The sequence below is a fragment of the Cinclus cinclus genome, chromosome 37, assembly GCF_963662255.1.
Source record: "Cinclus cinclus chromosome 37, bCinCin1.1, whole genome shotgun sequence".
Taxonomy (NCBI): domain Eukaryota; kingdom Metazoa; phylum Chordata; class Aves; order Passeriformes; family Cinclidae; genus Cinclus; species Cinclus cinclus.
Genome location: NC_085082.1, coordinates 1,059,924 through 1,079,180, shown reverse-complemented (window position 1 = coordinate 1,079,180; position 19,257 = coordinate 1,059,924). Strand labels below are relative to the sequence as shown.

At 68.1% G+C, this 19,257-nt stretch overlaps 4 protein-coding genes across 5 annotated transcripts; 3 read left to right on the top strand and 1 right to left on the bottom strand.

Moving 5' to 3' along the window:
• Positions 1-634: 634 nt before the first annotated feature.
• On the top strand, positions 635-2,044 carry OPA3 (outer mitochondrial membrane lipid metabolism regulator OPA3). The gene is made up of 2 exons (XM_062512509.1): positions 635-776; positions 1,560-2,044. The coding sequence occupies exons 1-2, from the start codon at positions 635-637 to the stop codon at positions 2,042-2,044; spliced, it is 627 nt and encodes a 208-aa protein (XP_062368493.1).
• A 324-nt stretch (positions 2,045-2,368) lies between these two features.
• VASP (vasodilator stimulated phosphoprotein) lies at positions 2,369-6,730 on the bottom strand. Of its 2 annotated transcripts, none has more exons than XM_062512482.1 (13): positions 6,660-6,730; positions 5,238-5,409; positions 4,756-4,927; positions 4,465-4,546; positions 4,315-4,355; positions 4,002-4,210; positions 3,741-3,859; positions 3,616-3,661; positions 3,437-3,479; positions 3,190-3,235; positions 3,022-3,091; positions 2,866-2,923; positions 2,369-2,751 (listed from the first exon to the last, which is right to left on the bottom strand). In XM_062512482.1, exons 1-13 carry the CDS (start codon positions 6,662-6,664, stop codon positions 2,714-2,716), a joined length of 1,101 nt encoding a protein of 366 aa, XP_062368466.1. In that variant the 5' UTR covers positions 6,665-6,730; the 3' UTR covers positions 2,369-2,713. The 2 variants fall into 2 exon arrangements, with proteins under 2 accessions (XP_062368466.1, XP_062368467.1); XM_062512483.1 differs by having other exon boundaries at positions 4,465-4,528; positions 4,759-4,927.
• An 814-nt stretch (positions 6,731-7,544) lies between these two features.
• Positions 7,545-11,387, top strand: RTN2 (reticulon 2). Its single transcript, XM_062512457.1, has 10 exons — positions 7,545-7,575; positions 8,274-8,318; positions 8,433-8,804; positions 8,983-9,117; positions 9,560-9,767; positions 10,066-10,195; positions 10,556-10,625; positions 11,034-11,080; positions 11,186-11,244; positions 11,345-11,387. The coding sequence occupies exons 1-10, from the start codon at positions 7,545-7,547 to the stop codon at positions 11,385-11,387; spliced, it is 1,140 nt and encodes a 379-aa protein (XP_062368441.1).
• Positions 11,388-14,184: 2,797 nt separating this feature from the next.
• Positions 14,185-17,060, top strand: FOSB (FosB proto-oncogene, AP-1 transcription factor subunit). The gene is made up of 4 exons (XM_062512506.1): positions 14,185-14,310; positions 15,183-15,452; positions 15,769-15,876; positions 16,643-17,060. The coding sequence occupies exons 1-4, from the start codon at positions 14,185-14,187 to the stop codon at positions 17,042-17,044; spliced, it is 906 nt and encodes a 301-aa protein (XP_062368490.1). The 3' UTR covers positions 17,045-17,060.
• Positions 17,061-19,257: the final 2,197 nt, after the last annotated feature.

Here is a 19,257-nt window from a genome sequence, read left to right as displayed (position 1 = left end):
TCCCCACGTGTCTTCCACAGCTGTCCCATTGTCCCCCAATGTCCCCCATTGTCCCCCAGTGTCCCCCAGGTGTCTCCCCAGTGTCCCCCCGGTGTTCTCCCAGTGTCCCAGCGTCCATCACAGCTGTCCCACTGTCCCCTAGTGTCCCCAGTGTCCCCTCAGGTGTATCCCAGTGTCCCGCAGTGTTCCCCCCCCCCCACCTCCAGATGTCCCAGTGTCCCTCAGTGTCCGGCACACATGTCCCCCAGTTTCCCCCCAGTGTCCCTCCAGGTGTCTCCCAGTGTCCCCAGTGTCCCCCCAGGTGTGTCCCAGAGTCCCGCAGTCTCCACCCCCCCAGATGTCCCGGTTTCCCCTAGTGTCCCCCAGTATCCCCAGTGTCCCCCCCAGTGTCCCGCAGTCTCCACCCCTCCAGTGTCCCCCCCAGTGTCCCCCAGTGTCCCCCATCACCCCCAGCCCTGTGGGCGTGTCCTCAGGACAAGGGGGCTTGTCCCACACAAGGGCCTCGCGAGTCCGCCAGGAGGCGCCACCCACGGCGGGGGAAGGGGGCGTGTCCAACCCGAGGCGCGCCCCCGCTCTCCGCCGAGGCGCGCCCGTGACGTCATTACCGCGCGCCGCCCACCCACCCCCCCCAAGCATGGTGGCGGGCGCGTTCCCGCTGGCCAAGCTGCTGACGCTGGGCGCGCGCCAGCTCAGCCGGCCCCTGGCCGCGCGCATCAAAGCGGGAGCGCGCGCGTCCCCCTTCTTCCGCACCTACATCTGCCTGCCCCCCGCCCAGCGTGAGTGACACCCCCGGGGGGGGCCTGGGGACACCCGGGGACAGAGGGGGACACGGGGGGACACAGCCCCGGACCCGCCGGGCTGGGCCGGGATCAGGGGCGGGGGTCAGGGAGGGGTCACGGGGGTGTGGGGACACTTGGGGACAAGGGTGGGACACCTGCGGACACTGGGGGGACACCTGGGGTCATGGGAGGGACGGCTGGGGACATTGAGGGGACACCTGGGGACATTGGTGGGACCCTGCCCCAGCCCCTCCTCCTCCTTCCAGGCCCTTGGTGTACCCGGTGTGAGTGGGGAGGGGTCTGAGGTGTCCTGGTGGGGTGACAAGGACATAGGGGACACGTGGGGACGCTGTTCCAGGGGGGTGGGTTTGGGGGCGTCTATGGCTGGATTTGGGGGGGGGGGAGCGATTTGGAGGGGATTTGGGGATGTCTGAGGCTGGATTTTGGGGGGATTTGGGGTTTGGTTTGGGGGTGATTTATGGCTGGATTTGGAGGGAATCTGTAACAGGATTTTCGGGGAGGATCTGGGGTTGGTTTGAGGGGGATTTATGACTGGATTTGGGGCTAGATTTGGGGGTTGGCTTGCGGGACGGGATTTATGGCCGGATCCGTGACAGGATTTTGGGGCTGATCTGTGGATTGATTTGCGGGGGTGATTTACCACTGGACTTTTGGGGGATAATTTATTTTATTTGGGCTGAACCCGGGCATGCTCCCAGCCGTGTTTTGGGGACCACCCCAATTTCAGGGCCCACTAACACATTTCCAATACCCCCCCAGTTTACCACTGGGTAGAGATGCGAACCAAGATGCGCCTGCTTGGCTTCCGGGGGGCCGCCGTGAAGCCCCTGAACGAGGAGGCAGCAGCTGAGCTGGGGGCAGAGCTGCTGGGGGAGGCGCTGGTCTTCGGGGTTGGGGGGCTCTGCCTCTACCTCGAGTACCTGCGGCAGGCGGGGCAGAGCCGGCGCCGCGAGGAGCACCTGGAGCAGACCCTGAGCGACCTCCGGCACGGCCTTGAGCAGCTCCAGAGGGACCTGGAGGAGCTGCGGGCCCAGGGATACGCCCAGGGTGGGGCTGGACACGCCCAGGGTGGGGCTGGACACGCCCAGGGAACCTCAGGACACACCCACACTCAAGCTGTGAATGGCGCTGCAGGGGTTAACCCCACCCCTGTAGGTTCTGGACACACCCCCACCGGTTCTGGACACGCCCCTGTCCCGACAGGCCACGCCCCTGTCACGACAGGCCACACCCCCACGCATTAAAGCGCTTCCGTGTTCTGCCCCGCAGTGCCTTTAAGGGGTGGGGTTAACAGGGGGTGGGCGTGGCTAAACAGGGTGTGTCACATGGGCGTGGTCAGTGTGATGGGGTGGGGCCAGATGAGCAGGAGAGCGGTGATTGGTGGGAGGTGCTGAGGGATTTGTGGAGTGGGTGGGGCTTCCTCTGCTGGGGGTGTGGTCATTAAAACCCAGCCCCCCCCCCCCCCCCCCCCCCCCCAGGGACCCCCCAAAACCACGAGGGTCCCGTAGAAAATTCTTTATTGGTGCCGGGTGGGGGAATCCCCCCCCCCCACCCCAAAATAACCGAAAAAAAAAAAAGTGAAAAACCCAAAAGTGGCTTTAAAAAGTCCCCGGGAGGGGGAAGGGGGCGTGGGAAATCAGGAGAGGGGAGTTTCCCCTTTTTCCCATCCCCCCCAAGTGTAAAATCGGGGTCCCCGATTGGCGGTGGGGGAGCACAGTGTGGGTAGGGGGGCTCGGGGCCCCCCCCGCTGGTAAGGCACAGCCTGGGGGATGCAGCCCGGAGCCCCCAGGGTGGTGAGGGGGTGAAATGGTGAGGGGGGTGTTGAGGGGAAAGGGGGGGGACACACCCTTCCACCCCCCCTCCCCCCAAAAATCCGGGCTCGTGGCATGAAGGGCATGGGGGGGGGGGGGGGGTCAGGGCCCGTTCCGCTTCCGCAGCTCCATCACAAACGCTGGGGGGGGATAGACAGAAAAAGGGTCGGGGGAGGGGCTCTTGTCACGCCCCCCCCTCCCCCAATGACGCCCCTGCGACCCTCCCCCCATTTCCCCAGAGCCCCCTCCCCCACCTTCGATGATCTCCTCCTTCATCTTCTGCAGCTCCCTCCGCACCTCCTCCAGCAGCTCCTGGGGGTGGGGGGCGGCACGAGGTGAGGGGGGGGCACACCACAGACCCCCCCCCCACCTCCAAATCCCACCCCTCCAACGCCACCCCAAACTGGTACCAGTTTGAATCGCTCCAGGTCCAGCTCACTGTGGGACTCGGTGGGGGCAGCTGGAACGGCTGATTTCATCCTTGGGTGGGGGGGGGCGGAGATGAAATGAATTGGGGACCACCACAGGGCCCCCCCCTTATAAAAACATCTCCCCTCCCAAGCACCCCCAAAACCCACCTGGGCAAGGTGGAGCTGGATTTTTCCCAGGGCCTCCGTACGGGCTCTGTGGGGACAAGACGGGGGGGGGGGGGGCTGGCAATTCTCCCCCACCCCAAAAAAAGCCCCCGGGAACCCACCCGGTTTCCCGCCAAAGCTTTTTTTTTGGTTAGAACTACAGCTCCCACCGTGCCCCGCGCGCGCGCACCGTGCCCGGCCGCGCGCCCCCACCGCGGTGCATGCTGGGGGTTGTAGTCCGCGCGCTCACCCGGTGCCGGCCCCGCCGTCCTCGCGCCCGGCTCCGCCTCCTCCTGCGGGGACACAAAATGGGGAGGGAGGGCGAAATTTGGGGAGGGGGCTGAGACGAGGGGGGGGGGGGAAACAGAAACACAGAAACACCCTCCCCAAAATTGTTTTTTTTTTTGGGGGGGGGTTTGTCATACTGACGTTGGTGACATCATCGTCCTTCTTTGGCGCCTCCGTGGCTTTTCTCCTGGGAAAGGTGGGAGAGGGGGTCAGGTGGGAATTGAGGGATCCCCCCCCTCCCCCAAACTGGACCGCCCCCTCCTCACCTGCGGGCCAGCATGGCGCTCATCTCCTCCATCAGCCCCCCACCGCCGGCCCGGGGTGGGGGGGCCCCATCGGTTTTGGGGGGGGGAATAGGGGTGGGACCCCCACTCGGGGTCTCATCCTGATGGGACAAACGGGGGTGAGGAGGGACACCCCCTATTCAATACCCCCCACCCTGTTAACTTAATGTAACTTAATTAATATTAATTAATATTAATTAATATTAATTAATTAATTACACACACCCCTCCCCCAACACTCACCTTCCCGACTTTCCTGAGTTTGGCCCCCGCGATGGCAGCGGCAAAGCCGGAGACCCCCCCGGGAACGCCCCCGGGTCCCCCCCCCTCCGGCAATGGTGGGGCCGGGGGCACCCCCGGGGCTTGGGGGGGAGGGGGCCCCGGGGGCGGGGGGGGGCCCGGAGGTGGGGGAGGGCCGAGGGGAGGGGGGGGAGAGGCTCCTGGGGGCGCCACTGGGGGGAAAAAATTTGGGAGAGGAGGTCAATGGGGGGGGGGGGAAAGGAAGAATTTTTGGGGGGAGGGGGTCAGGGTGAAGCCCCCCGCCCCTCTCACCCACCTGCAGCCGTCCCACGGCGCTCGGACTCATCCATTACTGGCCTGGGGGGGGGGCGGGACAGAGAGTTAGCACCCCCGAAAAATCCCCCATGAGGATGTCCAAGTGCCCCCCTCCAAAAAAAAAAAAAAAAAAATTCGGCGTTCCCCTCACCTGTCCTGCTGCTCCGGCTGGACCGGGGTGGAACCATCGGGGTCGGGCCAGGACAGGGGGGTGCCTGGGGGGGCGGGGGGACACACAGAGGTGAATTTGGGGGACACACAAAGGTGATTTTGGGCAGGAGGGGCACACAGAGGTGAATTTGGGGGACACACAAAGGTGATTTTGGGCAGGAGTGGCACACAGAGGTGAATTTGGGGGACACACAAAGGTGAATTTGAGGGGTCAAGGAACACACAGAGGTGATTTTGGGGGGTACCCAGGACTCGGGGACCCCCCCAGACCCACCCTGCTCCAGTGCCTGCAGCGCTCCCAGCACGGCCGAGGCGAACTGGGCAGCCTCGGGGGGGGCCGCGAAGCTGAGCCCCCAGACCCGCCGGCCCTCGCGCCACTGGTGGAACTGGGAGGTGGCCTGGCTGTAGCGCAGCCCCCGCGCCAGGGGACAGTTCAGCACCACCTGGGGAAGGCGGACAAAGCGGAGAGATCCCCCCCGAAATCGTAGGGGTGTCATGGAGCCCCCCTCCCCAAAACCATGGGTGACAACACCCCCTACCCCCCCCCCCCCCCTCCCGGTTAAAGGTGTCACAGGAAGTCACACCTCCCCAAAAAGTCATGGAGTGCAAGAATTACAGAAAAACCTCCAAAACCACAGACCCACTCCCCCAAACCACAAAAAAATCCCCAACCCCCCCAAAAAAGGGCTGCCCCCTGCCCCGCGGGTGCTCCCCAGGTGTGTGTGTGTGTTTTCCCCCCCCCCCCCCCCGTACCTGCCCCTCGGGGTGCAGCCGCCGCCCCACCAGCCGGAAGCCGAGGGTGCCAGGGTGATGGAACAGCTGGACACAGCTGGGGCTCTGGGGGGGTCCCCCCGCCGGCACCCACTGTTTTTGGGCGTCGTCGTAGAGCAGCACCGAGGCCCGGGCGGAGCACAGCACCCGCTCGCTGAGGGGGGGGGGGGGGGGGGGGGGCACGGGTGGGTCACCCCCCACCCCCCCCCCCCAAAAAAAAAGGGATGGATCCCCCAAAAAGGGGATGGGAAGATCCCCAAATAACGGCTGGACTCCTCTAAAGAGGGATGGGTCCCCACAATAGGGGCTGGACCCCACTTCTATGGGGATCCCCCCTCCCCCGTGTGGGACCTCTTGGTGTTTAGGGACCCCCCCCCCTCTTAATTTAGGGACCCCCTGGGGGTGGCATTGAGACGACCCCCCCCGGGTCGGGGACCCCCTCCCCCCGCCCGAACCCTGCGGCATTCCCGGGTGCTGCCCCCCCTTCCCCCACCCTGCACCCCAAAACCTCTCCCCATCCCCCCCCCCCCCTTTTCCTTCCTCTTCTCCCCTTGGGTGCCCCTCCCCCACCCCCCAGTACTCCCAGTGCCCGCTCCCAGTGCTCCCAGTGCCCGCTCCCAGTGCTCCCCAGTACACCCAGTGCCCGTTCCCGGCGCTCCCTGCCCCCTCGCAGTGCCCCCAATGCTCCCAGTGCCCGTCCCAGTACTCCCAGTTCCCGTTCCCAGCGCTCTTTTCCCGCTCCCAGTTCTTCCGGTCCCTTTCTGTGCTCGCTCCTGGTACTCCCAGTGCCCCCAGTCCCAGTTCCCGGTACTCCCAGTGCCCCCAGTCGCAGTTCCCGGTTTTCCCAGCCCTCCCAGTCCTACTTCCCCGTTCTCCCAGTGACCCCAGTCGCAGTTCCCGGTTTCCCCAGCGCTCCCAGTCCCACTTCCCGGTTCTCCCAGCGCTCCCAATACCGCTTGCCGGTGCTCCCACTGCTCCCAGTTCCGGATCCCGGCTCTGCCGGTGCTGCCCAGCGCCCGCAACCCCCGGTCCCAGTTCTCCCAGTGCCCGTTGCCGGCGCCGCCCGCTGCCTCAAGCGCCCGTTACCAGTGTCCCCAGTGCCCCCAGTGCAGATCGCGGGGCCGCCCAGTGCCCGTTACCGGCTCTCCCAGTACCCCCAGTGCCCCCGGTACCGATCCCAGAGCCGCCCAGTACCCGTTACCGGCTCTCCCAGTGCCCCCCGCGCCACTGTCCGCTGCTCCCAGTGCTCCCAGTTCGCCCAGTACCTATTCCCAATGCTCCCAGCACGCCCGGTACCGATCCCCAGTGCCCCCCGTGCCCGTTAACGCCTCCCCCGGTCCTCCCAGCGCCGGTGCGCGGTGCTCTCAGTCGCTCCCAGTATTCCCAGTACCGATCCCCGCTCACCTCATGCTGGCGGTGGCGACCGGTCCGGGCCCTTCCGGTGGCAGCGGGGGCCGGACCCGCCGGTCCCGGCGAGAGGCCCCGCCCCCCATGGGCCTCACCCCGCCCTCCCGGCCCCGCCCCTCCCGGTACCGGTGGCGGCGGCGGCGAACGGGAGATCCGCCCGGGGCGCCTTAAAGCGGCAACGGCGGCGCGTGGGGCCCATTGAGGACCAGTAATGTCCAGTGTCCCCCCAGCGTCCCCCAACGGACCCCCCCCCCGGTGTCCCCCCGGTGTCCCTCCGCCCGTATCCATCCGGTGTCCCCCCCGAGCTCTCCGGTTCTGGGCACTGGGAGATACTGGGGGGGCACTGGGATGGTCCTGAGGGGGCACTGGGATGGCCCTGGGGGGGCACTGGGATGGCCCTGGGGGGGCACTGGGAGGTGTCGGTGACTCCGAGGGGAACCGGAGAGCCCGGGGTCGGTACACTGTTCCCGGTGCCGGTTCCAGGTATCCGTTCTCGGTTCGTGGTGCCCGATGCCGGTTCCCGTTTCCCAATTCCCTGTTCTCAGTGCCGGTTCCCAGTTCCCAGTGTCCGGTTCTTGGTTCCCAGTGCCCGGTTCCCGGCTCTCCGCTGCAGGTTCCTGCTGTCGGTTCCCGGTTCTTGGTTCCCAGTGCCCGCTGCCGGTTCCCGGTGCCGGTTCCCGGTGCACGTTCCCGGCGCCGGTTCCCCATTCCCGGCTCTCCGGTGCGGTCCCGCCCCCCGCCCCGCCCCTCTCCGCCGCCGCCGCCGCCGCCCTTTGTCCGTGGCCTCGGGCCCCGCCATGGCGCTGCGGTGATGCGCGGCGGGGCCGGCCCGGGGGCGGCGGGGCCGAGCGCGACCGGGAGCCCCATGCGGGGGCCGCCGCCATGGGGCAGGTCCTGGGCTTCGCCCACTGCAGTACGGACCGGGAAGCGGCCCCGGGAAGCGGCCCCGGGAAGCGGGAGAGGGGAAGGGGCGGCGGCGCCGGGAGGGGCCGGGGATGCTGAAGCGGGAACCGGGCACCGGGAACCGGGAATGGGGTGCGGGGAGCGGCTGGGAATGGAGGGAGCGGGAGGGGCTACGGGATGCGGGAGGTAGCGGAGATCGAGAATCGGGAATCGGTATCGGGAATCGGTACCGGGAATCGGTACCGGCGGCAGGGAAAGGGGAGTGGAGAGGGACAGCCGGGGATGGGGGACCGGAGCGGACCGGGGCGAACCGAGGCGAACCGGGACTGCGGGAACCGGGAGGAGCCGGGCACGGAAGGATGGGGATGGGGGCAACAGGAACCGGGGATGGATCCGGTACCGGGAGGGGACGGGGATGGAACGGGATGGGCGGATTGGGAGTGGCCGGGAATGCGGGAACCGGGCATGGCCGGGGATGGGACACCGGGAGGTGCCGGGGACAAAGGTATCCGGTACCGGGTGTATGGGAACAGGGACTTGGAGGCACCGGGAACACTGGGAATGGGACACCGGGGATGGGAGATCCCGGGGATGCACAAACCGGGATGGAGGGTCCAGAACTAACCGGGACCGGGACACGGGGCGCGTCCGGGGGTCCCGGGAAGTGTGGACCAAGTTTAGGGGTCCCTCCCCCCCGTGCCCCCCCAGAAGAGGCTCCGTCCACGGCCTCCACCACGCCGGACTCCACCGAGGGTGAGCGGGACCCCCGACCCACCCCCCCGAACCCCAAACCCTCCCGAACTCCGAAACTCTTCCCCTGAACTCCAAAACCCCTCCCGAACCCCCAAAATCAACCCCCAAATCCAGGTGGCAACGAGGACTCGGAGTTCCCCGAGCTGCCGGTGCCGGAGCCCCCCGAGGAGGAGGAGGAGGATGAAGATGAGGACAGGGCGGCGGCGTGGAGGGGGGGATCCCCCCGGGACGCCCCCCGCGAGCTCACCTTCTCCTACATCGCCTTCCGGGCCGGGGAGGGCCCCCCTCAGCCCGAACCGGGACCCCGGGGCCGCCGGGAACCCCGAAGGGGCCGCACCCCCCGCCTGAGCTCCCCCCGGGGGCCGGACCCCCGAGCGGCCGCCAGGGCCCCCCAGAAACGTCCCGGGGAGTCCCCGGCCCCCGCCGAGGGGGCCATGGTGGACCTGGGGGGGTCCGAGGTTGAGGAGCCCCCCCCCAGGAGCACGGGTGAGAATGGGAGAGGGGATTTGGGGGTCCCGAGGGGGAGTTTGGGGCTGCTGTGGGGGAGATTTGGGGTTCCCTAGGGGTCCGGGGGCATTCCCTGAGGGGGAAATTGGGGGTCCCCAAGGGTGGGTTCGGGTATATGAGGGGGGTCCCGAGACCCCTCCCCATTCTTTTCTCCCAGCAGCCCCCGCGCCCCTCCCTGCCCCGCCGCCAGGGGGCGCCCCGCACCAGGCCCCCCCGGAGCTCCCACGAGCCTCGGCCCCGCCCCCGCCGCCCCCGGACCAATCAGCGAGCGCGGCGCGCGCTGACGAACAGGGTGAGCTACCAATCGGCGCGCGGGGGCGGGGCCGGGGGGGTTGCCCAGGGTCCAATTTCGGGGAGGGTCCCGCGGCCCCCGCCGCCATTGGCGGCTAAAAATAGGGGGTGACCCCCCTAAAAACCCGGCAGCACCCGCGGGAGCCATGGAGGGGCCAGGTGCAGCATGGGGGAGGGGCACTGGGAGTACTGGGAGCACTGGGGGACTCCGGAGGGGGAACTGGGAGGCACTGGGAGAAACGGGGAACGGCTGGGGGAGCATTGGGAGGGAGTGGGAGGCAATGGGATGGACTGGAGGGACTCTGGAGGAGCACTGGGTTGGGACTGGGAGCACTGGGGGGGCTCCCGTAAGGAACTGGGGGTGTCTCTGAAGGGGCACCGCGGGACACTGGGAGGGGACGCTGCTGTCTCTGGTGTGACAACGGTGTCCCCCCGCCCCTCAGTATGGGAGCTGCTGTACTGGCGGGCGCCCGAGCGCTCGGCGCTGGCCTTACTGGTGGCACTGGTGGCCCTGGGGTGCCTGTCCCGCTTCAGCGCCATCTCGGTGGGCGCCTACGGGGCGCTGGCGGTGCTGGCTGTCACCATCCCCCTGCGCCTGCGCCAGCTGGCCCTGAGGTCACTGAGCCCTTCCCCCCCGGAGCCCCCTGTGCGGTGAGTGACACCGGAGACATCCCTGCTGTCCCCTCCCTGTCACCCCTGACATCCCCCAGGGTGGCCCTGTCCCCATCCCCATGGTGGTCCTGTGGTCCCCTTGTCCCCCCTCGCTCTGTCCCTGTCCCCGTGGCTGTTCCCTGTCCCCATTCATGTCCCTCTGATGCTGTCCCTGTCCCCTGTCCGTGTCCCCTGTCACTGTTCCCTGTCCCCAGCTGCTGTGCCCTGTCCGTGTCCCTGTCCTCATTCATGTCCCCTGTCCCCGGCACTGTCCCCCATCCCCTGTCCCCGTCCCCAGGGCCGTGCAGGGGGTGCTGAGCCCGGAGCAGCAGCAGCGCTGGGCCCGGTACCTGGCGCGACACGTGGTGACAGCCACACGCACCCTGACCCGCCTGTTCCTCGTGCACAGCGTCCCCGAGTCCCTCAAGGTGACACCGGCAGCACGCAGGGGACACAGGGGACACGGAGGGTGTGGAGGACATTGAGGGTGTTGGGGACATGGGGGACATTGGGGACACATGAGGGACAGTGGGGGTGTTGGGGGCATGGGCGACACTGGGGACATGAGGGGCATGGGGGGCACTGGGGACACATGGGGGGTACTGGGGACATTGGAGACGTTGGGGACACATGGGGGGTATTGGAGACATGGGAGACAGGGCGGGCACAGAGGGTGTGGGTGGCACAGGGGACACGGGGGTGGCACGGGGGGGGCTTGGGGCAGGGTGGCGGTGCTGGTGGCAGTGCCAGTGCCAGTGACAGTGGCGGTGCCACCGCGGTGGCCGCAGTTCGCCTTCCTGTTCTACCTGCTGACCTACGTGGGGGCTGCGTGCAACGGGCTGACCCTGCTGGGAGCGGGTACGAGGGGACACGGGGGGACACTGAGGGGACGTGGGGGGGACATGGGGGGGACATGGGGATGTGGGGACACTGAGGGGACACGGGGACACTGAGGGGACATGGGGACACTGAGGGGACATGGGGACGTGGGGGGGACACTGAGGGGACATGGGGGGACACAGGGACATGGGGACGCTGCAGGGGACACAGGGACATGGGGGGACACGGGGACAGTGAGGGCACACGGGGACACTGCAGGGGACATGGGGGGACACTAGGACAGTGAGGGCACACAGGGGCAGGGGAATGAGGACATGGGGACAGCCTGGGGACATGGAGGGGTGGGATAAGAGGACATGAGGGCAGTGGGGACAGCCTGGGGACTGGAGGTGACACCGAGGTGACACCACGTCATTCCCCGGCCAGGTGTCATCTGCGCATTCACCTTCCCCGTGCTCTACCGGCGCCACCAGGTATGGGGACATGAGGACATGGGGACCCGGGGGGTCTCTGTGTGTCCCTCGCCCCCCCTGCCCCCAATGTCCCCAACTGTCCCCCTGTGTCCCTAATGTCCCCAGGCCCAGATCGACCAGTACCTGAGTCTGGTGCGGAGCCACCTGAGCCACCTGCGAGCCAGGTGAGTGTCCCTGTGCCTTCTCTGTCCCCTCCCTCCCCGTCCCGGGGGGTCCCGGGGGTGTCCCCGGTGTCCCCCCCCCTACCCCTCGCTGTCCCCGCAGGGTCCTGGCCAAGCTCCCAAGTGCCAAAGTGAAGCCGCAGTGACAGCCTCACCTGTCCACTCCCCCCCCAGGTGACAGCGAGGGGATGGGCGTGGCCTGGGGGTGGCCCCCACACCCCTCCCCCCACTTGGGGGGTGCGTGTTGTCCCCCCCTCCCCTCCGTGTCCCTTCCCCCCACACTTTAATAAAAACTCTTGTGACAACCGGGAGTGACAGCAAGGGGACAGCGGGGGCACAGGGTGGCCCGGGGGGCCGCGGGGAACCCCTGATTTGTGTCTGCGATTTGCCGCGTCCCCAAATGTCCCCAAATGTCCCCTCGTGTCCCCCCAGCCCCGAGAAACGCGTGGGAATCCGGAGGCTCAAGCCCCGCCCCCTCGGTTTTTTGCCCCGCCCTCTTCCCGGCCCCACGGGGTGGTCCCGCCCCGCCCCCGTTGCCATGGTCACGGCCGTTGCCGCGCGACGTAAACACGGGACGCCGGACGTGGTGACGTCACCGCCGGGGAACGCCGTAACCGGGGCGACCCGCGCAGTGTTTACCGGGACGGGACGGGACGGGGAACCCCCGAGAGCCCGGCCGGGACCCCCGAGAGCCCGGGAACGGGGCGGGGAACCCCCCGAGAGCCCGGCCGGGACCACCGGCACCCCGGGAACGGTGCTGGGAGCCCCCCGAGAGGCCGACCGAGAACCCCGGGACAGGGACCACCGGGAACAGGACAGGGACCCCCAGGACCTCGGGAACGGGGCTGTGACCACCGGGACCCCGGGAATGGTGCTGGGAACCCTCTGAGAGCCCGGCCGGGACCCCGGGAACGGGGCTGGGAACACCCCGAGAGCCCGACCGGGGCTCCCGGGATGGGGACACTGGGAACGGAACTCAGGGGCGCCGTAAGGAGCCCGAACAAGACACAGGAACGGGGACACCGAGAACGGGAACCCGGGACATGGTGGGACTGCCGCCACCGGGGACACCGGACGGGGACACCGGGGGGGGGGGGGCGCGGGGCGTGAGTGAATGAATGAATGAATGAATGAATGAATGAACCCAGGGGCGTGGGAACTGCCCCCCCCGCCGGTCCCCACGGTCCCGCCGTGACTCAGCGCCGGTTCCCGCCGGTGACATCAGCCCCCGGTGTCAGACCGGGACCGTCGGGACCCCCATTCTAGCACCCCCTCAGTCAGGGCCGATGGTCCCTGCACTCCGGTGTACCGGGACCGCCCCCATCCCTGGTGTGTCACCCCCCGCCACCGGGGCACCCCCGAGAGCTCCTTGGTCCGGTCCCGGTGACACCGGGTGGTGGGTGGGGGAAGTGGGGGTCGCTTTGCCCCGGTCCCGGGAACCCCCGGGGAGCTGGAGTTCGGTCCCGGGACCCCTTCGGGGGAAAGTTCCCATTGCTCCGGTACCGGACACCCCCGTAGGGGGACAGCTCCACCCCGGGACGGTGCTGGGGGCGGTCCCGAGGAGTTCCCGGGACCTCCCGAGGGATCCCGGGGTTCCCAGTGGGGGAAGCGGGGGGATCACCGGGGGAGATCGCGGTGGGGGTCGCGGGGGTCCTGGGAGGTCACCGGGGAAAGCATCGGAGAGGGCGGGGTGATGTCGGGGATCCCGGGCTGGTTCCCCGGGAGGGAGGGGAGTCCCGTGGTGTTACCGGTGGGGGAGGGGGTCCCGAGGGTCTCGGGGGGCTCTCGAGGGAGTTCCCGGGGCCAGGAGCCGGAGGCCCGGACGGTTCAGGCCGTTTCTAGAACCGCGGTCGGTCCCGTTTCTATTAATACGCGCCCGGGCGGCGGCGGCGGCGGCGGCGGCGGCGGCGGAGGGAATCCCTGTGACGTCATTGCTAGGATACCAAACAAACACTCCAGACAAGCCCATATATGGCTAATTGCGTCACAGGAACTCCGGGGGGCGGGGACAGGGATCCCCCCCGCTCCCAGCCCGCCCAGGCCGCTCTTAACGGCGGCGGCGGCTCCGGGAGCCTCAAACGGCGGCGGCGACTGCGGCCAAGGCGGTTCTGGGGTTCGGGGGATCCCGGGGGGGTCCCGGGGGTCCCGGAGCAGCGGCGGCGGCTGCCGTGACGTCAGCAAAGGGGGGCGGGGCCCCGCCGTATAAAGCGGCGGGACTGCCGTGAGCAGTTCATTCATAAAACCGGAGATCGGGGGAGCGGCGGGAGCGTCAACGGGGCTCGGAGCGGACGTGCCGGAGCCTGGGAAGGGATTTACCGGAGCTTGCGGCGGCCGAGCGGAACTTTGTGTCGGGGGATCTCGGGACGGATGTACCTGGGCTGGTAGCGGCGAATCGGAGCCTGGCACGGGCGCACCGGGGTCTTTGTACCGGACAACTTTTGGAGCCCGGGACGTGCGCGGCGGGACTTTGTACCGAGCAACTGGAGCCTGGGACGGATGGACCGGGGTGTGTAGGGGCACAGCGGGGCTTTGGAGAGCCGGACTGCAGCTTGGCACGGATGTACCGGAGCTTATAGTGCAGAACCGGAGCCCGGGACGGGCACAGCGGCGTTCGGTACCGGACACCCGAGGCTCGCAGAGGCGCACAGGAGTGTGGCACGGATATACCGGAGCTCATAGCGCCTTTCCGGGACGTTGCACCGGCACACCGGAGCCCGGCACGGACACACCGGCAGCTCTAACAGCGGACCGGAGCTCGGACCGCCCAACCGGAGCCTAACAGGACCAACCCGGGACTCACCGTACCGAACCGGGGCTTACCACAGAACCCTCAGCGAACCCCTCCGGGCCTCCCGAACCCACAGCCCGCCGTGCCCGTGATGCCCGTAGCGGCGTGACCCCGCAGCCTTGTCGCGGCGGGGCGGCCCCCGCGCCCCCGGGGCCATGTTCCAGGGCTTCCCCGGGGACTACGACTCGGGGTCCCGCTGCAGCTCGTCGCCCTCGGCCGAATCTCAGTACCTGTCGCCGCTCGACTCCTTCGGGAGCCCCGCGGCCGCCGGGGCCGCGCAGGTGAGCGAGGGGAGGGGAGGGGAGGGGGAGAGCGGGGGGGGGGCGGGCGCGTGGGGGGGCGGGGCCGTGCGTAAGCGCGCGCAGTGACGCCGCCGCCGGTGACGCGGCACGCACGCAAAGCGCGCGGGTTATTTTTGGGGTGTCCCCTCCCCCGTCCTCCCTCCTCCCCCCCACCCCGCGCCGTTGCCAGGGGAGACGGGGAGGAGGGACACGCCCCCGAGGCGGAGTGACCACGCCCACTCTACCAAACCACGCCCACGCGCGGCGTTAGAGCGATGCAAAGGCCACGCCCCCGCCGCGATCGCGGTGGTGACCCCCAAAATGGGGGGGGGCCCAAAGAATGGCGGTGTCCCCTGGGGACCCGCGGTGTCCCCTCCCCCCGCACGGCGGGGAGGGGTCGCAGTCGGGCGCGGATTTTGGGGAGGGGTCCAGAGTTTCTGGGGTGGGGGGCTGCGACCCCACCCCTCCCCGGCCTGAGATGGATTTGGGGGTCCCTGCATGCGCTGGGGACCCTGAGATTGGAGTGACGGGGAGCGGAGGGTGTCACACGTGGGTGACAGGGTGACAGGGACGCCAGAATGTCACTCGCACGGTGATGATGATGGTGATGATGATGATGGTGATGATGACCTGGGGACATCTCCGGCATCAGTCACACCCTCTCCCCAAGTGCCACCAGCTTGGGACAGCGCTGTCCCCAAACCGAGCCACCGTGCAGGTGACACCGGTGACACTCTGACCACCGCACGGGGGGTGACAACACCACCCGCTCGTTCCCGCTGCCCGCCCAGCCCCGGTACCGGGAGGGAAGGGGGGGTGTCCCCAGCGGTGTCCCCGCTGTCCCCAGCCCTTCTGACCCGTGTCCCCCGCAGGAGTGCGGTGGCCTTGGGGACATGCCCGGCTCCTTCGTGCCCACGGTGACGGCCATCACCACCAGCCAGGACCTGCAGTGGCTGGTGCAGCCCACGCTCATCTCCTCGGTGGCCCCGGGGGCTCCAATGGCTCAGCCGCCCCCCCTCGACCCCTACGACCTCCCCGGGCCCAGTTACTCGACCCCCGGCCTGGGCGCCTTCGCGGGACCCCCGGCCCCGACCCCCGCCCGGGCCCCCCGAGCTCGGCCCCGGCGCAGCCGCGAGGAGACGGTGAGAGGGGACAGCGGGGGTGGTGGCACCTTGGGGACAGCGTGAGAGGGGACAGCGGGGGTTCCGGGGGAGTTTGGGGGTGTCGTGAGTGGCAGAAGCTTGAGGGACACCTCAGGTGGTGGCACCCTGGGGACATCATGAGTGGCAGGAGCTTGAGGCGCATCCCAGGTGGTGGCACCCTGGGGACACCACGCTCGGTGACATCGAGGCCGTTCCGAGGAACGTGCTGGGATTTTGGGGTGCAGGCAGCGGGGTTTTGGGGACGCGGGGAGGTGGCAGCGGGTGACAGCGGGTGACAGTCCCGTCCGTGTGGCAGCTGACACCAGAGGAAGAGGAGAAGAGGCGCGTGCGGCGGGAGAGGAACAAGCTGGCGGCGGCCAAATGTCGGAACCGGCGCCGGGAGCTGACGGACCGGCTGCAGGCGGTGAGTGCGGGACACCGCGGGGGTGGCATTGTCCCCAAGGGCCGGGGGGCCGGTGAGGGGGAGCAGAAGGAGCTGGGGACAGAGGTGTCCCCGTGGAGGGGGTGATGGTGGCGGTGTCCTCGGAGCTGGGGACAGCCCGCAGGCAGGTGGGGACAGCAGCTGGGGACAGCGGTGTCGCTGTGAGGAGGAGGATGATGAGCTGGGCGCGAAGGTGTCCTGAGGACCGCGTAAGGGACAGTGACATCCCTGGGGACATCAGGGCTCGTTTGCCCTCGGGCGGAGGTGACAACGTCCTTTGGGGAACTCATGGAGTGGTGGCACTGCAAAGAAGCGAGGGTGTCCCCAGGAGGGGACGGACCGGTGACAGAGAGTGACAGTGCCACCCCTGGGGGAGCTGGGGACACGGGAGGGGGACAGACGGACACCCAGAGGACAGAGCTGTCCCCAGCCTTGGGGACAGCAGAGGGGACAGATGATCCTGAAAGAGGAGGACAGTGCCGTCCGTGGGGACAGGGGACAGACGGACACCCAGAGATGTTCCCAGGCTTGGGGACAGCAGAGGCGACAGACGGACACTCAGGGATGGCTTCGGAGACATCCGAAGGGAGCTGCAGGAGCAGGAGGACGGACGGGGGAGGACAGACAGACACGCCGCGCCCAGCCCTGGCGACACCAGGAGCGCCCAGGGGCCGCTTTAGGGACACCTTAGGGACGCTTTGGGGACAGGGTGGCAGCGCCACGCCGCCTGACCGCGCTGTGCCCGCAGGAGACGGACCAGCTGGAGGAGGAGAAGGCCGAGCTCGAGTCCGAGATCGCGGAGCTGCGCAAGGAGAAGGAGCGCCTGGAATTCGTGCTGGTGGCCCACGCGCCCGCCTGCAAGGTCCCCTTCGAGGACATCGGCGCCGTGGGTGCCGGCCCGGCCGAGGTGAGCAGCCCGGGCAAGGCGGGGACCGTCGCTTTCCTGCCCCCGGCGCCGTTCCAGGGCCCGCAGGGTCCCTTCCCCGGCTGCTGCCTCCCGCCCGGGGTCCCCGCGGGACCCCCTAACGCGACCCCCGCGTTTGTGTTCACCCACCCAGAGGGAGCCACGTGTGGAGCCTCGCACCAGCGGAGCAGCAGCAGCGACCAGTCCTCGGACTCCTTGAATTCTCCCTCGCTCCTCGCGTTGTGAAAGGGGTGTCTCCACCACCCCCCCATGGCCCCCACCCCCCGCCTTGAGCCCCCCCCCCCCAAAAAATCGGGCACCTCCTCCCTGCCCCCGCCGCGCCTCGGGGCTGGGCTTTGCCCGCCCCGCTTTTTTTTTGGGGTTTTTTTTTTTCCCAGCTCTGGTGGGGATGCTTGGGGTTTTTTCTTTGTGGGGGGAGGGGGAGGTCGGGAGGGTTTTTTTGGGGTTTTGGCGCATGGAGGTGGTGGCCGTGATGAGGCTCCAGCGTTCCCGTGGCCGTTCCGAGGTTTCTGGTCCTGGTTCTTGTCACCTCGTGGGGGCTTCATCCAGGATCTCTGTCCCTCTGGAGGTGTCCCTGCCCAGGCCCCAGTGCCCGGAGAAGATTCCGTGTCACCTCAGAGGTGTCTGTCCCTCATTTCACAGGGACCTCCACCCCTCTGGAGACGTCCCTGCCCTGTCTCCACTGCCTGGAGAAGCCTCTCGTGGTGTCCCTGTCACCTCGGAGGTGTCCGTCCCTCATTTCAGGGGGCTCACCCGACATCTCCACCCCTCTGGAGATGTCCCTGCCCCACCCCCATCCCTCTGGGAAGGAGTTTTTGTCCTCTCCGTCACCTTTGGAGGTGCCTGCCCTCCATCCCCACCAATTCTGTGGGACTTTTGGCGGCGTCTCTGTCCCTTTGGTGACATCCCTGTGCCGTTCCCACCACCTGGAGAAGGTCTCCGTGGTATCCCTGTCACCTTAGAGGTGTCAGTCCCCGATCCAGGGGCGTTCCTGCCACATCTCCGTCCCTTTGGAGATGTCCCAGCCTGGTCCTGGTGGCACCTGTGACACCTCAGGTGTCCCCAACCCCCCCCCGCTGAAGGTCCCTGTGCCCAATCCCGGTTCCCCTGGAGGGTCCTGGTGCCATCTCCACCCCTTTGGAGAAGCCACCGCCATGCCCTTGTGTCCCCCCCACACTCCCCCAGAAGGTCCCTGTGTCATTTCTGTCCCAGTGAGGACATCCCGTGTCCCCCACGGGCCCCTCTTCCTGCTCCAGGTGTCCCTGCGGGGGTCCCCCCCGGCTCGGAGGTGTCACTTTGTCACCTCCATGTCCCCCCTCGGGGGTCCCTGGGCCTCCAGGTGACCCCTCCAGGTGACCCCTCGAGGGTCACTCCTCCAGGTGACCCCTCCAGCTGACCCCTTCAGGTGACCCCTCCAGGTGGGCTCCCGTCCTGCTCGCCCCTCGCCCGCCTGTCCCCGCCTGTCCCCTTCAGCTTCGCCGGCCTTGGCTCCGCACCCCCCCCAGCCTCTTCCCCCCGGTATATAAATCTATTTTTGTTGCGCGGGAGATGTTTAATTTTTTATTATTATTATAACGAGGATAATTATTGTCGCCCTGTGCCGTGTTCGTGCCTGTCCGGGGGTGGCCCCGGGCCCCCCGTCCGCGCTCGCCCCGCCCCAAACGTGGCCAATAAAGCAGCTTCCAGCGGCCCCGCGGCTCCTGTGGCGTTTTTTGGGATTGGGGAGACACCGGAGGGGGTATGGGGGGACACGGGGCCAGCGGGGTTGTCGCCCCGTTGTGCCACCCACCTGTCAATCAACGGGGAAACGGGTGGGGCTGAAGCCACGCCCTCCTCAAACCGCGCCCTTCCCCGGCCCGCAGTTCCACCGGTGACCGGCAGGGGGAGCGCGGGGGTGAGAAATCGGGGGGGAGGAGGCTGCCCAGTTTGGGGAATCCTCTCCCAGTTCGGTGTGGGTTCTCTCCCAGTCTGGGGAATCCTCTCCCAGTTCGGTGTGGGTCCTCTCCCAGTTCGGTGTGGGTTCTCTCCCAGTCTGGGGAATTCTCTCCCAGTTTGGGGAATCCTCTCCCAGTTCGGTGTGGGTTCTCTCCCAGTTCGGTGTGGGTTCTCTCCCAGTTTGGGGGATCCTTTCCCAGTTTGGGGAATACTTTTCCAGTTGGGTCTGGGTTCTCTCCCAGTTTAGGTGATCCTTTCCCAGTCTTGAGGGGTCCTTTCCCAGTGTGGGAGGTCCCTGCCCAGTTTGGGGGGGGTGGGTCCTCTCCCAGTTTGGCAGATCCTCTCCCAGTTTGGGGGTCCCTGCGGAGCCGCGGGGGGGCCGTGCCAGCTTTGGGGGCTCCCCCCGACCCCCGCACTCCTCCCTTTGGGGGGGTTTCCTTCCTCCCCCCCCTTGACGTCACGCTCCCGGTGATTCACCGGGGCTGGCAGTGGGGACACGCCAC

Coding starts and splice junctions, on each gene's coding strand:
- OPA3 (XM_062512509.1), top strand. CDS start 635: ATGGTGGCGGGCGCGTTCCCGCTGGCCAAGCTGCTGACGCTGGGCGCG. Junction 777..1,559: donor CTGCCTGCCCCCCGCCCAGC/GTGAGTGACACC, acceptor ATACCCCCCCAG/TTTACCACTGGGTAGAGATG.
- VASP (XM_062512482.1), bottom strand. Junction 4,547..4,755: donor GCAGGCACTGGAGCAGGGTG/GGTCTGGGGGGG, acceptor TCACCTCTGTGT/GTCCCCCCGCCCCCCCAGGC. Junction 3,092..3,189: donor TCCAGCTCCACCTTGCCCAG/GTGGGTTTTGGG, acceptor CCCCCACCCAAG/GATGAAATCAGCCGTTCCAG.
- RTN2 (XM_062512457.1), top strand. CDS start 7,545: ATGGGGCAGGTCCTGGGCTTCGCCCACTGCA. Junction 8,319..8,432: donor CACGCCGGACTCCACCGAGG/GTGAGCGGGACC, acceptor CCCCAAATCCAG/GTGGCAACGAGGACTCGGAG. Junction 8,805..8,982: donor GCCCCCCCCCAGGAGCACGG/GTGAGAATGGGA, acceptor CTTTTCTCCCAG/CAGCCCCCGCGCCCCTCCCT.
- FOSB (XM_062512506.1), top strand. CDS start 14,185: ATGTTCCAGGGCTTCCCCGGGGACTACGACTCGGGGTCCCGCTGCAGC. Junction 15,453..15,768: donor GGCGCAGCCGCGAGGAGACG/GTGAGAGGGGAC, acceptor TCCGTGTGGCAG/CTGACACCAGAGGAAGAGGA. Junction 15,877..16,642: donor TGACGGACCGGCTGCAGGCG/GTGAGTGCGGGA, acceptor CTGTGCCCGCAG/GAGACGGACCAGCTGGAGGA.